Here is a 26,399-nt window from a genome sequence, read left to right as displayed (position 1 = left end):
GGCACACCTACTAGTATCTACTGAGACAAGCTGTTGGTCCAAATATTTTGCTACTGGTGACTGGTATCAGGGAACACGCGCTATTTACTAGAGGTGACACGTTTTACGTCATAGCGACACCTGGTATCTTCTAGTACGAGAGGAATCCACGGGAAAGAACAGAGAAGACGCGTGTGTGAAGAGAGCAAACCCCGAGCAGCAGCATGGCGAGAGAACATCACCTTGCGCCTGCGGAGCGCCCTCAGGCCTACGCCGACGCCATCTTCTCCATTGTCGCCACTATAATGGTAGGAGATTTCAACCTGCTTGGGGTGGGAGTTACAGGTTTCAGTTACAAGAGGGTCTGCATGCCTGTTTTCCGTTAAGCGTTACGAGCCATTTTAATTCACCGTTAATCGTTACTGGCCCGCTCTAATTCAACGTTAATCGTTATCGTTATATTCTTCGTGAAGCGTTATTGGTCGTTTCAATTCAACGTTAATCGTTATTTGTTATCCCGAATTCACCGTTAAGCGTCACCAAGAAATTCTTCGTAACCCGTTATGCTATACACACGAAGTCAAATGCCAGATAGAGCCCCTGAAAATGCAGGAATTGGCGTTTCAAAGGGTCCAGATTTCAAAATTTCTCCGAGCCTCCGGGCCTTCGGCTCTGAACATGGTAAAATATGTTGCGGAAGCGTCGCCCTCAAAACTTTATCACTCATACAGATTTCAGTGTCAAACAGCTTAGTCGGGCAAAAAGTTCTCCTAGCATGCAGAAAATGAGGTTTCTCCGGACCTCCATTGCGACGGCTTGCGCCTTTGGCGCTCACGATGACATGGCGAAAATATATTAGGGGCGTGGGTTTTCGCACAAAAAAACTTTTCTCTCTAATAAGATGTCATTTGATTTAGCTTGACGGCAAAATCTGATTGACGGCAAAATCTGCATTTGCAAAATCGGCATTTGATTGACGGCAAAATCTGCCCTTCAAAATGCAGTAAATGGCGTTTCAGACGGTCCAGATTTTAAAATTTTCCCGGACTTACATTGCAACGTCTCGTGCCTTCAGAGCTCGAAATGGTAAAAATATGTCGGGGCTCTGGGGGTGGAGGCCAAAGCTACGAGTATAATCATGTGTAATTTGATGAAAATGTCAAAATCAACCTAGCTTAGTCGGTCGGCAAAATTTGCCCAAAATGCAGGATGAGGGTTAACCCTCAAAAATGAGGGTCTTGATTTTTAAATTTTTTTGGAATGCGTCGCGCATTCGGCGCTCCATGTGCCGAAACAATAGTTCAATCCCCCCATACGAAAATTGCTGCCGCCGTCTCTGTGGCGGGCCGGGAACTCTGCCTCCGTCCATTTACAGATGTCATGGACATTGTCCCTGTTATTCCTCCGGGTTCTGGGCACCTTTTGCTTCTCACAATCTATTACATAGTATGGTGTCCCTGGGTGTAGGGGTGTACTAAGTAACGAATAAATTGACTAAGTTGGAGACGCCCACCATTCAACTGAATGGTGTACCTAGGGGTAGGGGTGTACTAAGTAACGAATAAATTGACTAAGTTGGAGACGCCCACCATTCAACTGAATGGTGTACCTAGGGGTAGGGGTGTACTAAGTAACGAATAAATTGACTAAGTTGAGGACGCCCACCTTTCTCATGCAAATAAAAGCAATTAAAGAATTAACAAAAAGGGAAACAGCAAATCAACCTATGTTACTGAACATCTTTATTCATGTCATAAACAAAGGGAATTCTAATGACCACTGTGAAAGAAAGTCAGAAATAACAAGACAATAATAAAGAGTTTCTTGTAACAAGAAAATGTACAAAAAGCGTTACATCAAAGACATGAAAAGTATAACCTCCTTGATTCCATCAAGCTAGGGAACAGGTTCAAAGATAGTAAAGAAAAACTTTTAAAAAAGTAGAGATGCTATATAAAGACATGCGAGTTAAATTGATCAAAACGAAGCAAACATGTGGCATACGATCGATACTTCCATAAACGAGAAACAAACTAAAAATGCAGGAAGATAATGCATGATGTGGTCTACCAAGAACGGGTCAAACTGGGAACAGGACAGCTCGTCAGAACGGTTACTCCAGCAGGGCGAATGAAATGGGGGAGGGGGCAGCGACATTGGCCGGTCTGTCTGGCAGGAGCTGGTCAGGATCAAAACTACAGAACAGTTTGGAAGAGATGCCAATAGGCTGCAGCAAAACGTTTTACACCAGCTCGAGCTGGAACTCAGATATGTCGGGCTGTGTACGGAACTCGCCAGAACATACTGTAAAAACGGCTGAACATACTCGAGAAATGGGCCTTCAAGACATGCCACGTCCTACTCCTTTGAGGTCAGGTTGGGAACTGGAATCAATCTGACCAAGGACGTTGGAAAAACAAATAACGTGCATCATTTCCCGACCGAGTACAAACGACATGCCAATCCACATGCGATTGCGGCATACGGAACATAGAGATATAGGTGCGAACACTCAACGCACAAAGTGATTACAAGACTCTGTTACTGGAGGTTACCCTCCAGGGTCACAGAGTAACAAGTGCCGGACATCATCGTGGTGTTTTGTTTACACCGGCTGTTTGGCATGCCACTGTTGTATGGCAATCGACCTACTTTTACGTTTTTATGTATCCTAGCTGGTGACTTGATCACCCAGGCTTTCTGGAGATACTGTAAATGCATCAAAGTTCGCGGGTATTTGAATTCGCGGTAGCGGGAAAATGGAGTGCTCGCGGTGGTTTTGAGTTCGCGGTAGCGCCATCTTCTTTAGTCACATACTGTAATGGAAAGTATTCGCGGTGGTGTGAATTAGCAACGCGAAAACCGGGAACATAACACCACCGCGAACATTTCTACATTTACTATTGTGTTCAACCACAGACAGACAGACGGACAGGCACACACACACGCACACACACACACACACACACACGGGCGCGCGATAACTCTACTTCTGAAAGTAGCACCCCCTTTTTGTTCAGTTTACTGGCAATGTTTTACACATAAATTTCAACCAATTTTATGTAACCTGGAAGACAGAGTAACTCATTTAGTTTACTATACATATAATATAGTTTGGATATAATCAGTCGGATTTATCGGAGTTTTTTATGGGAAATTTGATAAGAGTGTTAGAGTTACAAGATAATAACTACGTACTAGTAACTAGAAATAGATACAACATTGTTAAGGTTTGCTGATACATAGTAAGATGGGGGCGACCCATCAACCCTTGTTGAACCGGGACGACACCATGTATAATCTTCCGGTCCAATTGTAGACGTATTTTGCAGTATTAATGAGACCATGCAGCCTCTGTTTGTTTAACTCAACTTACTCTCTTGTTCACAGATACTGCCCCTGTCGGGAGAGGCTGTAAAGGAGATTGCTGATGAAGAGGTAGAACTCACCTTATATGAAGCATACTATTATAGTTCTAAACTATACCCGTATCCTCCGATATCTGCAGTTTACTCTCTTTAAAAGGAATACCTATTTCCCTTCCCAGTTTACTCTCGAAAACTATACCCGTATCCTTCAATATATAAAAACTCAATAATTTATACCCGTTAAACTTCATTATCATTCAATAGCTAATGTTAAATGCCATGACGCGGGTATCCCTTCGATATGTAAAGCATATCATGCATATTGCTTTTACAGTTCACCGACAATCATAAAGTTCTGATGTTTGGTTACTTTACAGAACCTGCTGACGGGTTTAGGAGAGATGTGGTTCAAACTGCTGATCTACGCGATATCGTTCTTTCTGGTCTCCTCTTCATGGGAGGTGCATACATGGTAAGTTTCTACAGCAAACGTGTACCCACCCCTACGCTAACAGGTGGCTTATTCTCGTGACTCTAACCAGCTGTCAGCCAATCAGAATTCGGCTTTACCCAAAGAAGCCATTTAAGCGAGTCTCTGATTGGCTGTCAGGTACTTTAATTTTCAATAAAAGGTCATGCCTACAAATCTAAGATAGGATAAGATTTAGGTAAGAGCGTAAGCCTATCTAGTTTTATTACTATTCTTCTTATCAAGTTTATATCCCGTGTGCAAAATAAACAGAAAATAAAACAAAGGAACAAGGAAAATATTAGAGTGTCATGTCTGTTAGACAAAGTGATAAAAACACAGGAAAAGATGTTCAAGTAGAAACCATATTGAGGACATTCCAGAAATGAATTCTAATGTACTAAACCCTTTACGGAATTACATACTAACGAGGGGAAAAGAAGTGCATATGCCCCGTTAAATGCCAAGAACATATTCAGCCCGTACGTTGCATATAACAGTTAAATGGTATAAAGCAACTTTTGATGCTGCGAATGTAGTCATTTTGTATTAGATCTAGATAATCACCATAACCTGTTCCTGTCCATTTTACAGGATTTTCCGGATGATAGAGAAAGTTAATGAGACTATTGTGCTTCTGAATTTGGTAAGAACGCATATAAATGTGTACATCACTTAATATACATATTTCTTTAATGCCCGGCGCCCAATTATCTTCTCTCGTCAATGTGTTCATATTACTGGTATTTTTATGCTGATACATGTTGTACTATGATAAATGTGTTCGTAGAGTTTGAAAGAACAGGACAGAACATTTTACATGTACATTTTGTACTCGTCGACATGATACGAACTTGGGAATCTCCTTATTTGGCTTGAGTAAAAATGATCAATAAAATCAAAATTTCAACTTGTCTACATGCACAGCCGATATATTAGAAGCAAAGTATGGAGTCCACAAAATGTAAATGAATGGTGGATTTCTACGACAGCTAGCTTACTGTATCCTGTCGCTGGTGTTTTTGTAGGGTGTCTTGATGCTGGCAACCTTTGTGCCATATGCGGTGAGTACTTTCCATGTACACTTTGTTGTAGTTCTCCGAAACAAACAATACATTTTCACCACAGTTTCTCTAAAGATTCAGTGTTTGGAAACAGATCCAATCTTAAAGGCCCCGATAAGTCAATCTGGCTCAGACTGCAGTTTGGCTTGAAACCGCTAGATTCCTCCACATGCATTGCAGCAATACTAGACAATTTTTTTCAAAAACAACAGATTATACTAGTCTCCTTGAGTAATTTGATTTCGATCAAGACAATTATGGATTATGGAGATATTAATAATATAGAGCGAATAATGGTACATCTGTATCTTGCGAATAATGGGTTATCATCTTTAAAAGTTAACATTTCTGCATATTATATAAATACTATGAATTGCTTGAGTATCATTATGTACAATAGTGCTATAATTTGATATCCAGACTTTCGTCTTTCTGTTTTTAGTTTCTGATGTTCGCCGAGCATCCTAGGGAATCGCTTTCCGTGGTGCTGTTCTGTAGCTGCGTGGCTATTCAGGGCTTCTTCATGGTGCATGTCACACAGTTGTACATTTATTCATATTTGCACCAAAGTGTTTAGCGTCTTATGGCAAAATGTCGCTTTCTAAACACCTAATATGTGACTTTAATCGTCTTTGAAAAATTGATTCTACGAATTGCTTTGTTGTTTATAAAGATCCTAAGTTTTCTGATGGCTGATAAACATCAAAATGCGCTGTTCAAACTGAAAGAACAACAATTTCGTTGACCTTATCAATGCATAAACAGAAGAAAAAACAGGATTTGAAATAGCAATAATGTCCAAATGTGTGTACTAATTATCGTTTTTGTGTGTGTTTAGCTCGCCATATTGTTGCACGCTCATTCAAGACCCAACCTGTTGAAAAAGGAGTTTGTCCAACAAGGAAAAGAGGAAATGGTGAGTCCAACCTAATATGGACGTTCAAGATTGTAAGTACGCATGCGCAGCGAAATGCATTGTTGGTAATATATCAAAGGTGAGCAGCCCTGGGACAAATAAAGCATTCTTGAATTGTTCTGCAAACCGTAAACCCTAAAATCGGAAACCGGAAAGCCCCGAAGTCTAGTTGGCCTTGTACTCTCCAAGCAGAGGAGACTTCATTTTACCTTTAATAAATTTCGCTGCGCATGCGTACTTAAAATAGTGAAACATTAGATATATTGTTTGTAATTTTAAACTTATTCTTGTACAGAGGTAAGCATACCTAGTCTGGTATATTCAGCCTTATTACAGCCCCGAGTCTCTTCTGTCCTCTCCACAAATACCAAGTATTTGCGACTTAGGAGCTATACAATACAGCTGGATACCAGACTAAAGCGTATCGCTACTAGTTTTGGAGAGGTATCATTAAACTATTCTTATACATGCAAGATGCACAAAAATCTGTCGAATTTGCGTATAATATTTCATCTCATTTTAAAATATGTTTGAAGTTGTGTCTAAATTGACTAAGTAGTGAATATTTTATGGCATCGTAATATCTATGTTACCTTTGATTTGTTGATCTATCATTTAAATTAGAAAAAAAAGACCAAATGACACATTTGCAACGCAGTAGTCGTAGTCCACCTTATCATGAATTTTGATTACAAAGACAATATGACTTTATTTACCTGACAAACTTTAATGTTTAGAAATTACAACGGACCCGCGCTACCATCAAGGTGCTGATCACGCCGATCATTTACCTCATCGCCATTCCAGTCAGTTATGGATCCATCGAAGTCGTAAGTCCTAAAATATTAATTTAGAATTATTAGTTGAAATCGAATAAGATCTGCCTTTCCGTGTAAATAAGTCCCCTGTTGTTTTCAAAGAAGGCGAACATGATACTTACAACTGTTTCTGTTATTTCAGTTGAAGGGTAAACCATTCATTTTCAACAAAAGCGCACTGAATTTCGTAAGGCCTAGCTACAGCTACATGTATCGATACACACTTTTTATTAGATGAAATTATTGCCATATATATAAACATTTCAAAATGGGGTTGTTAACCGTCTACAGTAACATTACGCTCTTAGAACATCCTCTAGCAAGAGCTCGGAGACTGAATCCAGCAGAAAATAAATAATGAAAAGATTTGATTGAACTGTACAGAGATAATTATCAATGACAAAACTTCAACCAAGGAGGTTAACCTCCTTGCTTCAACTTGACGCAACTCATGATATTTTTTCAGGCATGGGCACTTCTTGTTCTGGCAGTACTGAAACCAATAATTTTCTTAATTGTGGATGCCATCATGAAATGTGCCAAAGGTAAGCAATTGGGTTTAATTGCGGTAATATATATCAAAGTTTCCTGGTAATATAGGAATGCTATATATGTACCGACGACACTTCTCTAATATTCTACATGATGGTGCGCTTTAGTGATAAAATTGACAAAGTTTGTATGAAGTGATAAAAGAGGCGGCCATTTTGGATTGTGAAGTCATGTGAAAGATAATTAAAGATTATACCTTGATTATACACAATCGCTTCGTTTCTAGCCGGTAAATAACGTTACCTCGTGTTTGATATATGTCTTTTGGTTTTACAGGCAAAGTAGAAGAAGGCACCAGTCTATTTAAGATGTCCCGTCTCTATTCGGAGACATCGGATGTTTTCAGGACCGATGGTAAATATCACCTCATCTTCCATTTATCAAAAATATGTATTCACATGAGCCGACGCTTTGATGACCCAGTTATTCTGGAACATTCGGCTAGGTGTCGCTGCAGTGTTACAACAAGGATGTTAACCTTCTTGGTTACAAGTACCCGCCCAAAAGGAATGTCACATTTACATGGATATTGCCAAGCAACATTAGAGATACATGTAGAATAGTTAAAATCATAATCTACTGTTTTAAAAGAACGTGATGTAATCCTCAATGTCTGTGTTGATATTTAAGGCTTCAGTGACGGCGTGTATGCTATCGTGGCCACCCTCATCATCCTGGACATTTGGTACGTACAAAACATGCTATCATCTGATAAGTCTCATGAGTAGATAAGAGTATATTTGGTTGAAAAGATTTGCTAGGAATCGTGACCTTAAGCTCTATTAAAAGCATAAACTAACAATTATAGTAACAGTTGTATAAAGTATCTATTACATACATATTGGTGACCTTACTTAGTAATCATCTAATATTACACGTAAGAAGGGCAAGACTATTTCGAAATTTTCCATTTTTTTCTAGCAAGGCAAAGCATTTCCCAAAAAAAGATACTATTCTTTTTAATCAACACAGTAATCAACATATTTCAGTAGTTTTCCTATAGAACCATGTTGATTGTTGTGTGCTATGAATCGCCCTGCATGTTTCTAAGGATTTCCTTATATTTCCTTATGTTCCAGTGTGAACAACGTTCCAGCCGAAGGGATTTTAGACGTTCATGGCACTTTGGCAGAGGCCCTCTCTCGTGATGCCAGTGTGTTCCTGTCTTATTCTGGAACATTCGTGACAATTTGTAAGTAGTATGATATGACAGTGGGTTACCACTTTATTCATATTCGTTTACGTACACAGATAGTTAACGTAAATAAAGTCATTTAGTACATAGAGTTGCGTTTTATGTGTCTATTGTGTAATCACTGTAACCGTCCTTAGTACCAAGTTAGGGTACTTTCTAGTAAGGACACTGTGGCCTGTTCCATATAAGCAGTGTAGAGATGGCAAGAACAGTTGAGTCTAAATGCCATGGATAGTGTATTCAGTACCAAGGGCAGGGATAGAGAAGTCAGTACCACACGCAATGTTTTCAGTACCAAAGACATTATAGTGGTATCGAAAAGAGTGTAACGTACACAGTTACAAGGATGGCGTTGTCAGTAATAAGGTATAGCCAGTGTTGAAGACGCCCAGAAGCAGTATCGAATTCAGTGTAGCATTATCAATAAGCCAATTTACTACCAATAACAGTATATAGAGTCGGTACTACCCAAAGTAAAGTTTTCATATGTCACATACTTGATGATGATGACGCCTACAATTTGGTTTGATGAGAATTTTCATCGATGCTCTACATTTTATCCTCAGGTCTCCTGTGGTACCTGCATCACTCCATGTTCTACGTAAGGATGGTTATCTTTAATTCTCTTTTGACTTCTTTCGTCGTCGCTTTTTATGTAAAATCTTGGAGTTCATACGATAATTACCTTTGACAATGGCTATTCCATCTATGAATATATGAATTTTCTATCCTACTATCTACAGCACATACGTGCACAGAACTTTCTGCTGCTGACCTTCAACAAACTGGTGAGATCTATAGTTTTTCTAGATTTGTTTTGTTATTCTACATGAATTATGGATGTATTGTGTGTGTGTGCGTGCGTGTGTTTATGTGTGTGAGCGCCTGCTTTTCTAGGTGCCTGTATTTTGACATATCTGGTCAGTATACTAGTAACTTAGAACATCTTTGTAGACTGTACTTATATTTTGTGTGCGATAATGTCTTGGAGGAGAAATGTCCGGGTCAAGATTGTGCATCCTGGTGGCTGTTTGTATTTTTTTTTTATTCTGAACGTGCTGTGGTCTGGATTTTTCTGTATTTTGGTGCCAAAAAGCCATTGATGTCAGGATGATTTGCTGTAGATGGGCCCCTTGTATGTCGCTCTGGTTTGTCGCTGACTTTGATTTCCATCTTGGTCTTAGTAACAATAGTTATCGTACTCTTTGTATCTGTTGCGTACGTTTCTGTAGTAGGAATGATAGAGATGTACATCATCTGACTTTTGTAGCACATTTGTATTTTATAGCCTGAAACTTAACGATTTCCTTTACCTATAACAGGCACTCATGTTTGCTGGATTTCTCCCAATCGTTTTCAAGTTAACGGGAGAGTTTGGACACTTGGTGAGTATTCGCAATATCCTGTGTACAAAGATACGTTGGTAAAACACTGATATAGAAATGTATATGTAATTGATTAATTACAATGTAACCTATAAAAAAACTGTTTCAAACTTTTGCGAGCCGTTTGATTGTGCAGCCCATTTGTTTACGTACTTCGTGCAATTATCTGGGTGGTGCAGCAATGCGAAGTTATCCAGCTGGACCACATCGGCTTGACATTTGAGGATCCCAAGTGTGCGGTAATCCGTTGTGCAATTAAACGGCTACCATTGTATCTGATCGGCTGTTTTGATACCGTTTGATACACCAGGTGCGAAACAACAATACATCAGTAGCTGTGCAACTGAATAGTGGCACGGTGTTTCTGGCCAGCATCTGGCTCCTGGCCATATGGATCACGGCTATGTGTAAGAAGTAAGTGTTCCACGTGCGTTTTTTGGCGCGGCTTTTAGTGAGCGAGCCTGATAGCAAAGTATTGTTTGTAGTCTGCAATAATTCCAGGAATCCCATAGCCCAGGAATGCATAAATGCCGTTCTGGTAACCTTTGTGAAAAAAAAAACGCCACTGTTTCAAAATGTCAGCGCTAACAAATTATCATTACACAGCTACAGTTACTAAATTAAATCATAACTGAAGGATAATTAATGGTATTTCACAATTTCTTTTGCATGGTGTACACTTTTCTAGCATGTTTATTTGTTTTAGACGGTCTGTAATTTGTTTTATTTTGCGCTGACAATTAATATGTGTGTATTTGTGTGTAAGTTGTAGAGCGAATTTACAACGTACAACAAGGCGCACAACAAATAAGCACATGAAAGTCTTCTGATTTGGTTCTGATCTTTTCAAAACCATCATCTGTAGATCCGAGCTGCTACATCCGTCTGCTCACGGCACCCACGACTGTGTTTTCATGTTTCTGAACCTGCTCATCTATCCCATTGTCAGGTGAGTTTACTCATTTCTCTAATCAGTCATTAAACTGGCCCTATATTATCTTTTTATTATGTCATGCCTGGGCCGCGATAACGATACAGGTGTTCCGGACCATATGGGGCTCTAAGTTGTATCACTAAGGGCTTCATTCGAATAAATCGAACTATTTAGAGCGGGCCGAGTGCGGTACGGTCGAAAATTAGAATACCTGATTCGGACGTTGGAACATCGCTGTTGTAACACTTTTTGTTCGAGGGCACCAAATTTGTTCAACTTCTGGCGCATTTTGCATCAAAACATGGGCTTTTCTCAGCTGGGTTTGATATAGATAAATTCGGCCGATCCTACCCGTGGTCGGGCTGAAACCTCGGGTTGTATTCTATATATATGTTTATATGTATGTAATGATGATGTATGTATGTATTATGTAACGTGTCATACCCGCAGATCGACTGCAACAGACAGTGAAACAACATGCCTTGTTTTGCAGTTTGGTGATATTTTGCGTCTGCTTTGCCGTTCCAGTGCCATCTGTAGTGATCAATGGGGTATGGTTCACTCGTATGTTATGTATGTTTACAAACTTGTTGCAAGTCGTGCTAATTGTAGGGGCGTTACAGTTTGACAGACGGTCGCCTCAGGCAAAATACATTCTTTTATTAATCTGTTGTTTGATTATATTCATACTGATGCTACTCCTCTGGCTTCCTGGCCTGTTTGGAGTCCTTTTTCCCATTTGTCCGGGGAAGAAAAGATACACAATCCGACTTTTGCAGAAACCTGTTGTGATAAGCTACGTTCTTTAACCGAAGAAGATGTTAGTTTATATAAAGTCAAAGTAAATGACTCGTTGACCAGGAGCACATATGCATGGTGTGATAGCTTTATTAAATGATCTGCATCTCATAAATCGTAGATTTATCTACGTGTGACTCGTGTTTATGTTTTTTTTTTGTAATTGTTTGAATATCTTTTTTTCTGATTTTTGTTGCAGGTACAGATTGCCTTGATTGCGGTCTTCATACTTCTGAAACTTGTCCGTAACTGGACCCAGGTATAACATGTTATTTAATAGAACTATGGGGTGTTGTTAATACTTATTCTGTTAACGATGTCAGATATTCAATTTTTTTTTATTCTTATATGTTGATGTCTTCATGAATATTTTTCATTCTTTTGGACAATTAAATCACAAATACCGTTACAAAAAGACAGAGATTGCCTTATTCTTTGTACAGAGATGCGTGGGTGAACATGATCCAGAGAAATCCCCGGAAACCGACGTAGAACTCTCCGACTATAAGGGACAGCCGTGTGGACCAAAGGAAGGGGGTCTAGAGGGGCATGACAATGCTGGCGCCGAATCTGAGTCCACTTCCTTTTAAACCCCCAAACAGGCCCTATTGCTGTTTAAAATTGCTATCTTTCAAGTATGATATTCCATATTTGAAATCAAGGGTATACATAGTCGGATAGGGCAGCGTGCATATACAATCAGACAAAATTCCATTTTTCTTGGAATACAACAGGGTACACATAGAATAGCCTGTAAGCAATTCCATTGCTACTTAGTCACTTAAAGCTTATGAATGCATGAAAGTCGTAGCATATCGTATTTTAAGTTACTCGATACTTGATAAGGTCTCCTCACTTACCTCATGTGTTTCAGCTGGTGTATGTCACCAACCTGATTGTACAAACGAAGATTTTTAGATCTAAGTAAGTCTTTAAAATAGAAGTCGTTCCGTATTTTTTGATTGTGTGAATGTAGTTTGTTGAATACAATTTCCCTAATGTATTGTTCTGCTACTATCAATAGACTGAATGCTGATGTTTACAAGTATATAATAAATGGTCGCAATGGTTATCAGTTTTTGAACACCCCGATTGAATGTAAAGCGATTGATATAAGAAATTTAACGTTGTACTTGATTTAAGCGTTTTTCATACAATACCAACATTTATAAGAAACGTATACAGATCTCGTCATGGATGGCTCAATACGGCAGATGTAAATTGTAGTGCATTGTATGAAGCACACTGTATCCGAATCAGCCATGAAACTATCATCAAGTTAGACGGGTATCTACACTTATGAATAAATAATAAGCAGTTTATTGGAAATCGCAATATAATGAAATAAGTAGAAAATACACAAAAAAGATATTTGCCGTGATCAAATGATGTTTACTTTGAGACTTAATCATAATACTTGGAGCAACGTAGATGTAAGATATTCTAAGATAAATTGTTTGCGTCATTTTGGGACTTGTGCATTTCTTAAGCATTTCACAAGACTCGCAATTTCAGGCGACAAATGTGGCGCAATGGTTTTGCACCACAATGTGAATACCTGGCGCAGTTTAGCACAGTCCAGTGATATGTGCGTTTTAGCACTAGCATTCAGACAAAGGTCCATCAAAGGTAATAGTTGAACTAATTGTATAAACTAACTGCATCATTATAAAATCACCGGTTGTTATTTTCGTGTAGTTAGACACGTGTGTATCATGCAAAGTAGAAAGCCCTGACTCCCTATTGTTAGCCCCCTACTTATTGTGTGGTTGCCAATGCTGGAGGCGCTTTAGCTAATAGGGGATGGTTAGGTCGTTAGATCAAGCAGAAGTTTTGGCGTCTGACTAAAAGGTCGAGGGACAGCAAAAATGGCGCGGGACCAGCACATCAGCTCGTCTGAGAGACTTCTGTCGTACAGCGACGCCGTCTTCTCAATCATCACCACGATCATGGTGAGATGTGTTTCATTATTGGTCTGTCGGTCAATTGGTTTACAGGAAAATAATTGGAATGTTTACCTAACATTGTTTACCCTTGTATAAACAACAAGGTCATGAATTGGGGTCACGGAATATGATATCAGTTTTGGGACGTACAATTTCCAGTGTTCTGATAGGGTATAAATGAATGAATGACGTTAAGAAGTGTACATTCTTTGTATTATTGGATACACAGATCACACAATTTTGCATTGATTTGCAAATACATGCATGTATGTGCATAAAATCCAACAATTCTAGTCTTGTTTGTGGACTCTCGTTTCTTGGGCTCTCGTTTCTTCTCGCTTCTCAGTGCCGTTAGAGATATACGAATAGTAACGTTTTCTACACATGGGAAGTTGTCATATACAGACTGATACGAAAGAGCACTCAATATGGGGAAGATAAGCTTGTGTACCTTTTTCCAGATCAGAAACCAACACACAAAGCTGTGAACGCCCACTTAGCAAGGCCAAGCCCTTTAAAAAAAAGATACCGTGTGCTTACTCGTGCTATGATAATGATAGCTTAGGGGGAAAGTTCAGTTTAGGCCAGTTTATGCATTTCGCTATGATATACATGACGCCTACTGGACGGCTTTCAATGATTCCTAAGGAGAAGCCCTCGGCTTAAAATAACAAAAAATTTCATGAAAGGAATGATCATAATGAGAACAAAGCTGGACGAGGTCATTACCAATAATGCAGGTAAAGGCCAGTACATAGCAGTAAGGCCACAGCAAGTAAAATTTATGGATGACATCCTCTGCAGACTGAGGTAAGGCAAAAATATGGGTAAAAGGCACAAGATATCTATGGCGTCTATTTTGAAAATGAACACTATAAACGTAAAAGAATTGAAGCGACAAATCATGATATCACAGTCAACAATCACAGTCTTTTATTTATGTGTTCGATAGGTACAGAAAGTGGCACTAGTGCGATAGACTGGTATCATCAACCATGTTAATAACTACAGCCAATGCTAGAATATGGTATTTTCTCGTCATATTTACCATCTCCGGAGAGGAAATTAATTTTTTTCTAAAAAATCAGGCAAATATTAATGAGAGCGTTGCCTCATCCATAAAACTTACTTGCTGTGGTCTAATATGTGTTGCTCATTTTGCAACTTTGTACGATTTGTAGCATGGCCGCAAACTTTGTTTTGGACGAAAAAAATGCGATTCAGAGTGGCCGCAATGTGAAGATATAACGTTATAAGTACTCACGCAGTATGGATACGCAGATTACAACATGTCTTATTTATTATTTGACCGTTTTGAAAACAATGTTCTTACACAGATTGTGCCGCTGGGCGGAGAAACGGTGGAGGAAATACACAGTAGTGAGGTATTTTCTGAATTTTCATTTATTTGCTCTAGAGTACGAGCATGCAGCATTGATATTGACTTTAACTGTTGATCAGATTACAAATGTTTTGTCGGTGAAAAAAATAAAGAGAATGAATATTTTCACTAGACTAAAGGCTACCACCGCGCTGAGCCCAATAAGCAATAAAATATTTGACAGATTGTGTGTTAAAGATAACGATTTTTGTACGTTTTGTGTATTAAATTGTTTTTGAATATTTTTTATATCATATCCATGGTAGTCAACAAATCCTATGTCGGTCGCTGTTCGGTCACTCTATACTTTTTTAAATGTATCTACGTTGTGCACTGACATAGAGTGATCTATGGTCAGTCAACATATTGTGCCTAGATCCCTTTTACCTGTAGTGGTAAGACCTGTTCACGCCCTAATTCACAGAAAACTATTAGTTGTTGCCGCCAGGTGTGAAATTGCCGTCTATTCCGTCTAAAAATCATATAGTCTTCGTACTACTAAATGAAGCTTAGATGATTTTGTCGGCTGCATGGAAAGTTAAAAAAAGTATCTAGTCAGAAAGTCAGTCTTTCGATCAAATAAATTTATCACTTACACATTTCCACACGTCTTTTAGTTTTCACGGCTGTAAAATAAAACTAATTGGATATATATCATATTAACAAGACGACAACAATCACATAACCTCAAAATCTAAGACGACAACAATTACCCAACCCTTTCTCCCTTTTAATGTTGTTTTGAAATGACTAAAAAGCCCTTAGCTACGTTAACAATAAGGGTCTCACGTAAAAAGTATAATTTAGAAAAAAAAGTGAAAGAACACTCACACAACTGGTTGCGCACACAAAGTACCGATCTAACAGTAACAACGAAAAATGCAGTAAACTTAGCTGTATGTCACACATTATGTATAAAACTTCATTGCACAACAATTTAGAGAATACATGGGTTTTTACTGCGGTTTTATGTTTTTATCTGCAAAAGTAAACACGTTTTAGGTCAGTTTTGTCTTCCTTTTCCTCCTCTCCATCTCCTTTTAACAAATAGGGTCAATGACCTAAACCAGACGGCTGTCGCCATGGATACTTTTTGATAAGCAGACACACTCTGATTTCGTCTACATTATGTAGCAAGTGGCAGGACAGAGCTGGTGGAGGTGGTCGCATTATACATGACTGATTTTGAATCAAATATCCTAGCAGTAATTTGTCAAGCTACACCACGAGAAGGCGAACATAATATATGCGCTTATGAATATTACATTTTTCCAGTTCGCATTTAAAAAAAAACTTCAGGTAAATATTGATTCATGTTTCCATGCAACAGTAGTACAATTTTTCTTTAGCATCTCCTATATCTAGACCAGGACTTGCAAACGTACTTCTATCTTCTACGTCACTATCAAGAGAGGAATATCTCTTCAGCGAGCTAAGTCAGATAACTTTCACGTTGAATCCATTCACTATCCTAGGACCTGCTGGAGGGCGTGAAATCCATATGGTTCAAGATTCTTGTGTACGCCACTACGTTTGTGATTGTGGCTTCAACTTGGAGTACCCATAAAACGTAAGAAGACAAAAACCTTCCTGTATTCATGATTCTAAGGAACGATAACGATGACCCCCCTATATCAGACTTGCTTTGAACAGCTGGTTTATGTTTAACAGAACTTTTATCTCCAAAAGATATATAACACGCAATATCACTATAAATGTACTGGGCTTTATAAGGGTATGAAAAATTACAACTTACAACTTACATTTACGTCTTGTTTTTGTTACATTGCAGATTGTTCGGATACATAGAAAAAGTCAACGAGACAATCATACTACTCAATCTGGTGACGCCTTACTTTAATATTATGCTTAGAATTCGAATAGCAATTGCATAAATATCATATCATAGAGAGCAGCTAAGAGAACTAACGTTATGGTTTTACAACGTATTTTGTGATATATATCAAACGTTTCTATTGATGCGAGTTGTAAGTAATATTGTATTTTTGTGCTGATTTCTAAATATAGCGATAGAATAACACCAGGCGAGCTTGAGAGTGAGTGTTGAGAACAGCTTTTCCTTATATATACAGCGTTTTACAATACTTTTAATGTGTTTCTTGTTATTGTTTTCAGGGAGTTTTAATGGCGTCGACTTTCCTACCGTTCTCAGTATGCTTGCCTCATCTTTTCCATCTATTATTCCATAATCATTCAGTGGATAGATTTAACTTGCATTGTATTCGCTTGATTTCTTTTTATTTCCAAACTTTAATTGTAATACTAAATATCATTAGTATAGCTTTTATTAGTACAGTACTTTAGGCATCGGATATGACTAAACCAATGATGTAATAAGTAGTAATAGCCTGCTGGACATATAAACGCAACATCTCAATTATATGTAAATGGAATGCCTGCTTTTTCTTTTGAACGAGACTGTATTGAAGAATGTTTGACATGAAACTTGTAAGTGATGTCTTACACTACGCAATCGGCAAGTACTTGTGATATTCAAATAACAAATGATTAGCCTAGACTAAAATGACTTAAGTGTTCCTTGCTTACTTTTCTAGTTCCTGATGTTTGCGGAACATCCAACGGAACCGCTTGCAGTAGTTTTGTTCTGTGCAAGCGTTGCTATAGCCGGTGCTCTCATGGTAATTTTCATTTAGCCCAGCTGTGTCACAAGTCTCTATTTCAACAGGTTACACAGCCATAACGTCATAGGCATCGGTTAATGAAGACAATCAAGACCATTTGAATTGTTCAATTTTGAATTGGTCATCCGGCAATAACGATAATGCATATGGCCATTTTTCGCCGATGATTACGATTACACGTCGGCCTGTTACCTAATAGTAATAAACCATTTAGTGGTCATGGGCCTCTGACCAGGTATTATATGCAAATAACAACACTTTGGCGGATCACTAGTCTCTGATGCGACTTTCATATGCAAAGACACGCCAGGAATATATGCTGGCACTTAAATATATAATTTTTCATGCATTATCCATGAGTATCGCTGTTTTAATTGTAAAACTATATCCCTACGTCCGTACAGGCAGGGATAGCATGGCAGGCCTACAGTAGGCCAAATCTGCTGGAAGAAGATGAAGCAAGATATGGCGAAATGGCGAGTACTGATTATAAAAAAAACATCGTGTTGATATTTTCATTATGAGTTATTCAGAGGGAATCAAATGTTCACTTAAGTATCGTAAAGGGCTCGTTCTCATTTAAATGTCGAAATGCTGTCGCCTGACTTTACGACTTGAAATGGAGCAAACTATAGACAACATCACTGGTTCCTTCATTTTTCCACAACCCCTGCAATGTTTTACACAAGATGCACAACAACATTCGTATTGGTTAATGGCTTAAAAGATTATTATAGCAACGGGTGGGATTTCAACCCCTAAAAAATGGCTGTCGCCTGGGAAGAAACGAAGAATTCAAATATTAGCCAAAAATGTAACAATTCAGTTCCAAGAATGATTTTTCGGTAGGTGAAACTAGCTGGCCAGGCCCTCTGACCGATCACGTCAGATCGCTACTGTCACTGATCTTTGAGGCTGTGTGAGGTGGTTTATGCCTGTCGCCAGATTCGGTAACAAACGTTACCACCATGAGTACGCTGGTTACCACGGTTATATTATCCACGTACAAGACTAGAAATTGCCGTTTTTGTGACGCTGTACAGTTTTTCTGGCTTTCTAAAGAAACAAGAAATGGCTGTTGACTGTCATTGTATCCCACCTTGCATAACAAAATGTTGTACAGAAATGACTGTAACAAACGCTACCATTGTTCGATGCTGTCTAAGCTTTCTACTTGACCTGGTGTAAAAAAAGCTGCCCACTTTTTAAATGTTCCTAGGGACGTCCACTTATACCTAAATAATGTAGTCAATAAGGTGAGTCCTTTCGAAGAAAACAGGGTAAAGTCTACTGTTGTAACAAACGTTACCGGTAACGTTTGTTACATGCCCTGTAATGCATTACCAATGGGACCGAAAATAATAAGTTGCAATGTTTTGGCTATGATTAAAAGAGGAATTTTCCTAAACAACCAGGTAGTTTTCATTGAAACTAAAGCCGATTTATTTTTCGACCAAAAAAATGCCATTTTCGACATTTCAATGAGAACGAGTGAAAGGGCTACAACATGAATGACTTGGCGTTATCTGTGCATACTTAGTTAGGAGGTTTGCTCCTGTAAAACTTTAATTACATTTTGCATTACATACTTTTTAAGCAATTGAAGAATAACAACTGAACAGGCGTTTGAATTTTCAAAAGCTCATATTGTTGATTCAAAAGGAAAGCTATTTATTGGAGTTTCATTCTATTTTTCTTTTCAGAAAACCAAACGCTATCGAACAATGTTGATGGTACTCGGGAAGCCAGTCATCGCCGTGGTTGCTGCCGGCATCGGGTGGATCCGGATTGAGGCTGTGAGCTCTATGATATACATTTGAAGTTGTAGCAAACAATAAAATACTGAATATTTGCCAGAAATAAGTTTCGTTCGATCATTTATATAGATGTTTTAAGGCTATTGCACTTGATGTAAAGGTTATTTGACAGTTGTCTCGAAGATGTACAAAACAATGTCACAGTAACATTACAGCAAGTCTGCCGCTGAAAGTGGCTTCATAGCCCAGATTTTTTTATGTATTTTGTGTTATTTTGTCGAAAATTTTTTAAGCCGAATCGTGTGAAATATTTTTTGTTAAAAGTGTTACTTGTAATTGTGTGTAGGCCTGGGCTCTACTGGTGATGCTTCTATTGGAGCCGCTGCTGCGCCAGGTCATCATATCCCTCTACTACTTCGGGAAAGGTTAGGCAAATTACAGCATGATATACTAGATAAATCATACTATTAGATATCCTTCTGACTTGTTATCCTTTATCATATTTTTAATCCAATACATAGATACCATGGACGACTTGTTCTTCCGTTGTATGTGTGTCAAATATTTCGTCAACGTCGTCAGAATCATGTTACAGAAAATAAAATAAGAACATGACAGTATGCAGATCATACATCTTCATATAATTGTACATTCCTGAGTAATAGCAGTGTTGAATAAAACCGTTGATTAATAGATTTCTCTTTCCTTCTTTCGACTTTCCCTCTCTCGCTGTCCCTCCTTCTACCCTCTCTTGATTATCTCAATTAATTTATTAAATTCCATACATTGACCCATCAATTAATATCCCTTTCTCTAAGGAAACGGAGAAGCTGGATGTAAAATTCTCTTGCCGTCACGCCTTCTCGTGGATACGTCTGACACTCTCCGAACCAGGGGTGAGTCAGACATTATAATAACAACCATTATATGCACGACAATGACATCTTAATTTCCCAATTCCCTGATTTATCCCAATCCTTTTTTTTACATATTCTGTTTTGGTAATGAGCCTGGTGAAATCAAGTAGCATACTAATAAAACATTTTTTCTGTTGTTTCAATTTTTCAGTCTACAGTGACGGTGTTTATGCAATCATAGCCACACTTATCATCTTGGACATATGGTAACTTTTAACAATATTGGTAACATATCCATCCTCAAGTTTCTATATTAATTCTCATTTTTCTGTGCCTAAAGACTGTTACGTCTCCAAGACATACGTACAAAATCTAAATCATATTTGTTTTATCATTGACAACGCGAGATAATAGATATTTAACATTGACTTTACCCCTACCCAGTGTGGAGAACGTCCCGTCTAAGGAAGATGACATCGCGAAGCATGGTGACCTCATCACAGCTCTGAAACACGACCAGCACGTGTTCATGTCTTATGCCGGCACTTTTATCACAATCTGTGAGTTAACAAATGATATGTTTTTAACAATCATTTTTGGCAAATGATATACGTAGTAGTAAAGGTGATAGACTGAGAAATTTAATGGTTATCTGATTCTGTTGTAACAGAAATATCTTGTACACAGAATGTAGTATAGAATGTAGTATAGAACAATTTACATTCTTTCAAGTATTTTACTGTCTCAGCAATTTGGTATGCCTTTGCTGTCTGATCATGAGTTTTCGATATGAATGACTTACTTCAAAGACAAAGCTCATTAGGATTGTCTTTTTTCACTGTTAGGTATGCTGTGGTATCTCCACCACTCAATTTACTACGTAGGTTCACTTTTCCTCGTTTGTTATGTAGAATTGTTGTGATAGGCAAGTTTGGTACTTTTTGTACAGAAATTTGTTTGTTATTACTATCAGACGATATGTACAAAGCCGCATATGTACATAGAGAAATATACAAATTGCAATGCACTAAGTAAAAACAATGCTATTCAACACAAACATTTGCTATTATACATGCGCTAGCCACTCTACGTACGGAATCTGAATAAAAAGCAACATTTCTTCTGCTAAATGCTGACTGTCTTTTCTGACATAATATGTCTCTCTTGGCTGTGCAATTTATTTATATCCTCTTAAATACCTTGATAATTGTTTCAACGATTTACAGCGCATCGACGTAGAAAACCCCCTTCTGGAGTTTTTCAACAAGTTGGTCAGTAAGCTCAGTTTTTCAATCTGCACAATTAACATCGTGTATATTTTAGATCTATTTTAAATCTTGCTTTCAGTTTCTGTAGATGGTGAAAGACAACCAAAACAGTTCATTTTTGTCATCTATAGGCCCTCATGTTTGCTGGACTACTTCCGATCGTGTTCAAGATTACCGGAGAATTCGGAAAAGAGGTACAGTGTATATATGCTACATCTTAATTATTGTTATCATTTTTTGACCTACTACGTTGTTCAAAGTATTCTTCCAACAAGTTGGAAGTAAATATCCAAGTAAGGAATCCTTTTGAAAGTTAAATTGTAAATGCACAAATGCGTCATCATAAGTATCCATATATAACTACGTATTCAATCATTAATAATGAATAGAATAGTTTTAGAAAATGATATTAGTATTGATCGTTTGTTTGCAAATACATGCCAGAAGGCCATTCTGTTTTATTTTATTTTTCAATAACAAATGTCATTTTTTTCTTTATTTTGATGGTAGATATTTGTTCTACTTCCGACAATAATGGCATGTGGGGGATAAAAATGAAATGCTATGGCATGTGATGCGATGTGAATGCGATAACACACAACTAAATTGATTTCCATTCCTCTTTCCTCACTATGTCAGGTGTCTGCAGGTGACGCTGCCCTCGCTGTACAGCTGAACGCCTGCACGGTGCTGTTCTCCAGCATCTGGCACCTGGTCATGTGGATCATCATCATGAAAAACAAGTAGGCTGCCCGTCTACTTGCGTAATTTATTGAAACATTGATGATTTTTAATGTGTTAAAGAAATGCATTTTCAGGCATGAATTTTGGCAACTCTGTCATTTTTTTTCTGCAAGAATTGCATCAACTGTACATTGAGCTTATTGAAAGGAATATAAACTTGACTAGACTTGACTCAACTATTTGCCAGGTCAGAGTCTCCTTATATTTACTTCTAGGCAAAGGTAAACGTCACATGGCAATGATGCTTTTATTGTCATCCTTTCGTGATTGAATTTATTCACCATACATGTCGCAATGCTTACTAAAGTAAGCAACGCACTTTTAAGTTGTACTAGTTATGTTTCAAGGTCACACAGCAACACATCTGTTCTTTCCGAAGGTCGAAGCTGATTCATCATTTCGTTGATGTCAATGAAGACAAATACATGAACGCGTTCATGTTGATCAAGTTGAGCGTGTACCCTGTCATCAGGTAAGCGTCTACTGTATGTGTTATGTTTCATTACTTCACACGACACATATTACACAATAATTAAGAACGGCAGCAAGAAGAACATGAAGAACACCACCTCGATTGTATGTATGTTTTGTTCATGTTTGTACTGAATATGAATGTGGCCACAAGATCAGCTAGTTAGCTTCCTAGTGACTTCATTCCAATAGAGTCAAAGTCAAACCTCTTCATAGTTCTGAGTGCCCATGTGCAGTGTGATGTATTGTGGACTTGCGTTAAAGTTTGAAGCCTCAAATTTATAAAGTTAACAATTCTTTGTCACATAGATATTACTGTCTCTTAAGGGGGCCTGCCCTCTGACCTTATCCACAATTCCCTACATTGTAAGGTGGCTTTTAATTGCCTTCACATGGTTTTTGAATGTAGCTGTATATAATGAATACTACTTTTATTTTTTAGTCTCCTGCTGTTTCTCTTGTGCTTCGTGCCAGTCTGGAAATTCGACTCGGAAGTCATCAACTGGGTATATATTTATTTCGCAGGACAATGCAGCAGTTATTGTACTAAGAAAATCTGTTGTTTTTGTTTTGTTTGCTATTCTTTGTCATATTGTGATAATCGCAAAATGTTCATTCAATATGACTTCTTTACTGACTATAACAGGTACAAATTTGCACTCCTGCTGTGTTCATCACCATCAAGATTGTCCGTAATTGTGTGCAGGTAAGGCGGTCGTACGCGTGATAGTAATAAACTGTCCGTAGCCTTCGCTTTTTAAATAGCAAAACGGTCGCAAGGTAGCACTGAATGTAACTGTTTAACACTGTCCGTACGTTTCACTTCGTTAAACATTCGCAAGATGGCACTGCATGTAACTACATTTATACCTGTTACGGTGTTATTACCTCCATGAAATGTCATGGAGGTTATATTTTCAGTAGCGGTTGTGTGTGTGTGTGTGTGTGTCTGTCTGTCTGTCTGTCTGTCAACAAGATAACTCAAGAACGGCTGGATGGATTGGTTTCATACTTGGTGTGTTGGTAAAGTGAGATGAAAGCTAGAAGTGATTAGATTTTGGGTCCTCTAGCGGCTTCCCTTGGTACTGCAGCACAATTTCCGGTTTTGCTATGTCGGTGTTCTGAACATGCTATGGTCAAGACTTTTGGTTGTTAGGTAGCTTTTGTGCTCAGGAATAAGTGACATAAGTTTGAGCCCCCTAGCGACTAGGTTTGGGATAGCAGGGGCATTTTTGTCAAAAACTTCTGAAGCGGATAACTCAAGAAGGAATCAACGGATTTTCATGATTTTTGGTATATAGGTACCTTACACAATGTTGTACAAGATAAAATGCAAATCATGCAAAATTGGAGTACATTTGCATAATTAATGAGAATATTCTATCATAGCAGTTTTTTCAATGTACCTCCTGTCCCGGAAATGATATGGTCTTGACAATTGGGTGGTAGACAGCTTTCAGCGTCATGACATAGTGGGCCAAGTTTCAGCCCCCTAACATTTAATTTTGGAACTGCAGGGGTATTTTTGTCAAGACATTCCAAAGAAGATAACTGCAGAGAGGAATGATGGATTGCCATCATTTTAGACATGCAGGTAGCTTAGGCAAAGATGTTCATAATGATATACAGGTTATGCAAATGAGGACACTATTTGCATAATTAATGAGGAAATTGTATAATTCCATCATTTCAATAACTTGACTTTAATAAATGTAACAAATGTAAATTTTGATAGATGGAACATAAGCAGATGCCAAATATGCTAATTAGGAACTGATTTGCATAATACATGCGAAAATTGCAATGACATTTGCTCAATGATTAATTATGGGAATTTTGTATGTTAGTCAATGATGAACATCCCCATGCATGCATCATGAAAATGTGCAAGTCCTTTGCATAAGATTTACAAAAGCTTGAATATTTAATGGAGGTATGAGGTCGCCGAACTCTAGTGTTTGCTGTAACTTTATTCCATACGTTGTCTATTAAAAAACCCTGTTGATACATAGATATGATATTGAAGTAAATAACCTTAAATTTTCAGAGGCGAGAGGACAAAAATCGACCCTCAGGAACCCCAGCGATGTCTCATCTAGATGCGAATGAGTCCAATCATAAGCGGAACAACAGAGATCGCGAGAACGACATCACTGCTGTGTGATCTTCTTGTAGTCTCCATTTGATACAGTTATGACGTAATTAAGACTCGAGGAAAAGCGATTTCTGACAACCTTTGAGGGGTAGTACCATTTTTATGTTTATTTATTTTAATTTTTAAGATATGGAGGCGGTGGTTATTTGGGAGAATTGTACGATAAAAATGATAATTCTACGGTGTGGATCACTTTTTGATCACTATCCATCTGTAGATCCAGATAAAGAAGAGCGAGCAGTATACAGTAACGTTAATTGATAGCGAAAAATGGATTCAAAAGAAAACGGTACATTTTTTTTTTCGTGTAATATATAGATAGAGAGAGGGGGAAAGTGGAATAGAGAGACTAAACGAACCGAGGTTGTATACTCTCTCTCTCTCTCTCTATATATATATATATATATGTATATATAAATCAGTGTGTTTCGACAGCGTGTTAATGTTAAACGTTTGATTTCTTACTTGCATGTAATCTTAATTTATCATCATTATCGCCATATTTATCAAAGCTCTGACTATGTATTCCTATTAGAGTATATGTGATGGTTATTTGACTTTAGGAAGGTATTTAGGTTGGGATATCATTAAAGACTCCTTCTTATATTTTGTATTCTATGTGTACGAAATGCACATTGGCAACCTTTCCCTGCCACATTTTTTTTGCTAGTAATGAATTGTTTTGTGTTTATAATATAATGCTGATACAAGTTTAAATGCAATAGTCAACTGTGGAAATGCATGATTTTTAAGACCACCCATATAACATGATAGGGTTAAAGCGCTGGTACATACGCACATGTTCATGCAAGACTGTCATTATCTTGAGTGGTGTGAAGTATGAATAATCATTATTTATAGAAAGCAAACATTATAATTTGTCATTCGCTGCACATTATCAAACCTGTACAAATAAGTCTTGGTAAAATTGGCTAAACATTATTTACAAGTTTAAAGTGTTATATCTTTGCAGCTGTAGTGCTGTGGTGCACATGTAGTTGAATTTTTTTATAGAGTTACAAGTTTCAACTGAAAATGAATGCAGTAACGGTCTGACATTGCTGTGTGAGTGTAGCCACGAGTCATACTAACTGCGGTTAGCAATCGAAACTATTGAACCAGTGGTCACTATAAGGAGGATGGTAATCAGGCTAGAGTCAATACACTTGTGCGTAATAACTTCCTGGCTTTCAGCAATTGGACGGACACGATCCAAACCAATTCTCTAAGTATCCCTCTACACCACTCCCATGTATTGCCACTTTATATATCAGGACAAACAGGCAAGCACACTAACTTGTAAACTGTAATGCATTCGTTTTCAGTTGAAACTTGTAACTAATAAAAAAATCAACTACAGGTGCACCACAGCACTACAGGTGCAAAGATATAACACGAAATGCGCTGCTGCAGTATCAAGGTCAACCAACAGGGGGCTCAAAGTCTACCTGGACCATCCCCACATCACCCACCTACCGAAAACACTGCAAACCTTCCAGCGGTTCTTGACATATACCTGGGGTATATGTCAAGAATTTTCGGTATCGGTATCAGGACAGTTCGTCACATGGACACTTCGGCTCGGACACTTCGGCCTCAAGTCCAGGACACTTCGGCCCCAGGCCGAGGACTCTTCGGCCCCAGGCCGAGGACACTTCGGCCCCGCTAGTTCTTATGTG

At 38.2% G+C, this 26,399-nt stretch overlaps 2 protein-coding genes across 2 annotated transcripts; both read left to right on the top strand.

Annotated features, from left to right (window-relative positions):
- Positions 1-41: 41 nt before the first annotated feature.
- LOC118411772 (endosomal/lysosomal potassium channel TMEM175-like) lies at positions 42-12,068 on the top strand. The gene is made up of 20 exons (XM_035814257.1): positions 42-287; positions 3,370-3,417; positions 3,725-3,819; positions 4,411-4,462; positions 4,845-4,880; positions 5,323-5,406; positions 5,719-5,796; positions 6,534-6,626; positions 7,081-7,159; positions 7,443-7,520; positions 7,797-7,851; positions 8,246-8,358; positions 8,928-8,962; positions 9,105-9,149; positions 9,684-9,746; positions 10,057-10,160; positions 10,612-10,695; positions 11,174-11,231; positions 11,678-11,737; positions 11,922-12,068. The coding sequence occupies exons 1-20, from the start codon at positions 204-206 to the stop codon at positions 12,066-12,068; spliced, it is 1,491 nt and encodes a 496-aa protein (XP_035670150.1). The 5' UTR covers positions 42-203.
- Positions 10,613-25,603, top strand: LOC118411467 (endosomal/lysosomal potassium channel TMEM175-like). Its single transcript, XM_035813747.1, has 23 exons — positions 10,613-10,695; positions 11,174-11,231; positions 11,678-11,737; positions 11,922-13,430; positions 14,762-14,809; positions 16,281-16,375; positions 16,598-16,649; positions 16,942-16,977; positions 17,382-17,465; positions 17,873-17,944; positions 19,172-19,264; positions 19,572-19,650; positions 20,044-20,121; positions 20,294-20,348; positions 20,527-20,642; positions 20,928-20,962; positions 21,309-21,353; positions 21,482-21,544; positions 21,990-22,093; positions 22,474-22,566; positions 23,008-23,071; positions 23,212-23,271; positions 24,613-25,603. Exons 4-23 carry the CDS (start codon positions 13,347-13,349, stop codon positions 24,727-24,729), a joined length of 1,473 nt encoding a protein of 490 aa, XP_035669640.1. The 5' UTR covers positions 10,613-10,695; positions 11,174-11,231; positions 11,678-11,737; positions 11,922-13,346; the 3' UTR covers positions 24,730-25,603.
- The last annotated feature ends 796 nt before the right edge of the window (positions 25,604-26,399 follow it).

Source organism: Branchiostoma floridae, chromosome 3 (genome assembly GCF_000003815.2).
Source record: "Branchiostoma floridae strain S238N-H82 chromosome 3, Bfl_VNyyK, whole genome shotgun sequence".
NCBI lineage: Eukaryota > Metazoa > Chordata > Leptocardii > Amphioxiformes > Branchiostomatidae > Branchiostoma > Branchiostoma floridae.
This window is presented reverse-complemented; position numbering and strand designations above follow the sequence as displayed.